Raw genomic sequence first — 2,658 nt, 5'->3', positions numbered from 1 at the left:
ATATATATATTGAAATATATATATATATATGTATATATTTATATTTATGTATTTATTTTTTTTTATTCTTGTCCTTGATATATAGATCAATGGGTAATAATATTTCCCAAATATATATTTTACGTAATTAAAAAAATATATAATATATATATATATATATTTTTATATATATAATAAATATATTATATTTTCTTGTTTTTTTTGTTATTGGCTCGATATATATTAGGAAGAAGGCCTTACAAATATATAATCAATTATTTTTATATTTATATCTTTTTACATATATAATTTTTTTTAACTCTTCATTGTTTCTCCTCGCTTTAAAAAAAAAAAAAAAATAATAATATAATAATAAATTTGTTAAAAAGTTATAATAATTAAATCCTTATCTTTTTTTTTTTTCAAAAGAATACTGTGGCCAATTCTTATTATAAAAATTTTGATAATTATAATTAAAAAATTTACAAATCATTATGAAAAAAAAAAAAAAAAATTATTATTATATAATAAAAAAATAATAATAGGAAATCAATTTTTATTCTTATTTTATAAAAAGAAAATTTTAATATATTATTAAATAAAAAATAAATAAGAAATTTTATTTTTATTATTTAATATTTTTGTTTATATTTTTTTTTTTTTTAAATAAAGGTTGGAAAAAAAAATATAAATTTTTATTTTAAAAAAACTAGTAAAATTAAATTTTTATTCTTAAAAAAAATAAATAAATTATAGAAAAATATATTATATATATATATCTATGTAAATATTTTTTATTATAAATATAATAATGATAATAATAATATATTTTTTTTATATATTTATAAAAAATATATATATAATAAAAATAAATAAAATCATTATTTTGCATATGTAAATATATTATAAAAGTTTAATTAAATTATGTTTAAATATATAATTATAACAACATATTTATATATATATATATATATATATATTATATGTATATATAATTATATATATTTATTTTTAAATTTATTATATATTATATAAAAAGAACATTATTTAATTATATTATATAAAAACCCCCAAACTTGAGAAAAAATATATAATTTATTATATATATATTATATAATATGTATTATATTATATATATATATATTTATAAATAAATATTATGAACATTGAATATATATATTTTTTATTTATATTATTTTTATGAGCCCAAATATATATATATAATTATATATATTATATATATATATATATAATACATATAATAGCAATGATATTATTATATTGTATATTATTGGTCATTACTTAATAAAAAAATAATATAGTAATAAAAAATTAATGTACTTTATATAATATATTAAATTTTCTATATTTTTCAGCCCAATAATTAACAATATTATAAATTTATATATATTATTATATATATATCATATAATATAATATTTTATATTAATTAAAAATGTAGGTATCAATAATAAATAATATTATACCTTTTTTTTCATATTATTCATATACATCATCAATAAAATATTAAATTATAAATATATATAATTATTACATGATTATAATATAATTATATGTAATTTAATTATAAATAAAAATTTAAAAATTATATATATGTATATATATATATATATATATATATATATATATATATATATATTTTATTCATTTATTTTGAAGTATTTTATTTTTTACCCCTATAATTATATTTAATATATAAAATATATGAATACATGACAATATAATATCGTATCAGTTGTAAATTCAAAATTTAAAATATTAAAATATATAAATTTAAAATTAAAATAATAATGACTATACCTAGGAAAATATTATTATATATATATATATATATATATATATATATATATATATATATATATATATATTTATTTATTTATTTATTTAACAAATTATCATATTATTACCTTCTGGGATAAATTGTATGTACATCAAAAAAATAAATTTATAGTCCCATAATAAAAAAATATATATGTATATGCTCCAGAATTTTTATTTTATTATAATGCGAATACGATATAATTATTTATTACTTTTTATCTTTTTTATATTTTCAAACCACAGGGGTTCTTTCATCCAAGTGGGTTTATTTATTATATAAGGAATGTTTTTCATTGCTGGTGTGTCTTCTTTTATATATTCATATAATTTATTTCTACAATTCTCTAATTGAATGTGTAATTTTTCACATATCTCAAAATGATTGATTTGTTCTCTAAAAAGGAGGGAAAACATATAAATATAAAACAAAAAATTAAAATTAAAATTAAAATAAAGATATAATAAACAATAAATAATAAATTTACATATATATATATAATATAATGCATTGTTATTTCATTTTCATTACTCATTTAAACCAGCGCATTCATAACGATATTGTTTTGCTGAATTATAACAACTCCAATCATCATTTTCATTATTCGATAAAATTATTTTATTACTATAAAAATCAATGGCCTTTTTATTTGCCAAATATCTTTTGGTACTTATACCCATTAATAAGATTATATTAAAAAAAAAACAACCATAAACTACCTTGGCTGTTCTTCCTAATCCTACCCATGCATTCTTTACATATTTAAATTTCCTAAACATTTTTCTTCTTTTTTTTTTAAATACAACTTTTTTATCTTCATTTGATAAGGAAAATCTTTA

General features: G+C 12.6%; 1 protein-coding gene across 1 annotated transcript; it reads right to left on the bottom strand.

Moving 5' to 3' along the window:
- Window positions 1–2,022: 2,022 nt before the first annotated feature.
- PRSY57_0017300 (hypothetical protein) lies at window positions 2,023–2,598 on the bottom strand (the record flags this gene model as incomplete). Its single annotated transcript, XM_020114247.1, has 2 exons — window positions 2,023–2,215; window positions 2,351–2,598. The coding sequence occupies 2 exons, from the start codon at window positions 2,596–2,598 to the stop codon at window positions 2,023–2,025; spliced, it is 441 nt and encodes a 146-aa protein (XP_019969750.1).
- Between the last annotated feature and the right edge of the window lie 60 nt (window positions 2,599–2,658).

Source organism: Plasmodium reichenowi, assembly GCF_001601855.1.
Source record: "Plasmodium reichenowi strain SY57 chromosome Unknown, whole genome shotgun sequence".
In the NCBI taxonomy this organism is placed as follows: Eukaryota; Apicomplexa; class Aconoidasida; order Haemosporida; family Plasmodiidae; genus Plasmodium; species Plasmodium reichenowi.
The sequence above is the reverse complement of the archived record's forward strand: the minus strand, read 5'-3'. Positions and strand labels throughout refer to the sequence as shown.